Genomic DNA, 1172 nt, shown 5'->3' with positions numbered 1-1172 from the left:
GCATTACCCCCACCCCCCAGCCCACTCCTCGCAAGCATCCTGCGCCACCCCACCCCACCCCGTCCTCTGCGCCCCAACCGCGCCGTCCAGGCCGCTCCGATGACCTGCGGTGGCGCTACCTGCAGCATGTAGTCCACGCGCGCGGCAGCACAGACGCGGCGCTGCACACTGACCTCGCGCTGGGGCTGGCCGCCGCCGCAAAGGGCGCGCTGGCGGCGCTGCGCGCGGCCGTGGCGGAGGCGGCGGCGCTGACATCAGCGGGGCCGGGGGTCGCGGAGGCAGCGGCTGGCGACAGCGGTGGCGGTGGTGGTGGCGGTGCGGCAGAGAGCGCCCGGGAAGGGCGCATGAGCGGCGTGGAGGCAGGCGGGTCGGGCCAGTTGGGCGCGCCGTCCCTGGATGCTCTGCTGGCGGAGATGGCGGAGCATCTGCCCGTCGTGTACGCGCCAAACACACCGCCGCGCGACGACCAGCAACAGCAGCAGCAGCGGCAGCAGCACCACGGGCCGGCCGCTGGGCCGAGCGGTGCGGGCGGGCAGGCGGCCCAGCAGGGCGGCAGCCGGCGCGGCACGTGGGGCCGCGGGACGGCGTCGCACAATGAACGCCGCGGCGCGGCGGCCTTGTCGCTGTCGCTGTCGCTGTCTTCCTGGGACGACCCTCAGCAGCAGTCCTGGCAGCACGCGGCCGCCGCGGACCAGCAGTCGCGGCACCACGGCGGCAGCGCAGCGGCGGCGGCGCGGCGATTCCCCCTGCTCGCGGGGCGGCCGGCCGGCAGCCGCACGGCGGCGGCGGCGGCGGAGCGCGCTCCCAATTCGCTCGAGGACAGCCTGCCGGCGGCGGCCCCAGCCGACCCCGCGGCCCGCCACCCAGCATCTGGGCGGCCCAGCCGGCTCAACACTGCCGCGCAGCACCCCTCGTCCGCCGCCGTCCTTTCGGCCGCGGCACCTGGATCCCCGACGCGGGCGGCCGCGTGGGAGGGCGGTGCGGTGGGGGTGGCTACGGGGCGGCTGTTTGAGCTGCGGTGTGTGCTGTGCCACCACCTGCAGGCCTCAGCCCTGTATGACCCCCAGGTGAGGGGGGGGTGAGGGTTCATGTCATGGTCGGGGTTGTCAAAAGGGGGTTGGGGCGTGGCTGGTCGAGAGAGGTGTGGGAGGCCGGGAGTGGAGAGGCGGGGG

At 76.0% G+C, this 1172-nt stretch overlaps 1 protein-coding gene across 1 annotated transcript in view; it reads left to right on the top strand.

The window, feature by feature from the left end:
• Nucleotides 1-344: 344 nt before the first annotated feature.
• The window catches only part of MNEG_12791 (hypothetical protein), a gene marked incomplete at both ends in the record, with an annotated part of 2260 nt that continues 1432 nt past the window's right edge, over nucleotides 345-1172 (top strand). Inside the window, one exon of the mRNA XM_014038738.1 lies at nucleotides 345-1067. Coding sequence (XP_013894192.1) covers nucleotides 345-1067 — 723 coding nt within the window. The remainder of the gene's footprint in view (nucleotides 1068-1172) is intronic.

The sequence above is a fragment of the Monoraphidium neglectum genome (assembly GCF_000611645.1).
Source record: "Monoraphidium neglectum strain SAG 48.87 unplaced genomic scaffold scaffold03437, whole genome shotgun sequence".
Classification (NCBI taxonomy): domain Eukaryota; kingdom Viridiplantae; phylum Chlorophyta; class Chlorophyceae; order Sphaeropleales; family Selenastraceae; genus Monoraphidium; species Monoraphidium neglectum.
This window is presented reverse-complemented; position numbering and strand designations above follow the sequence as displayed.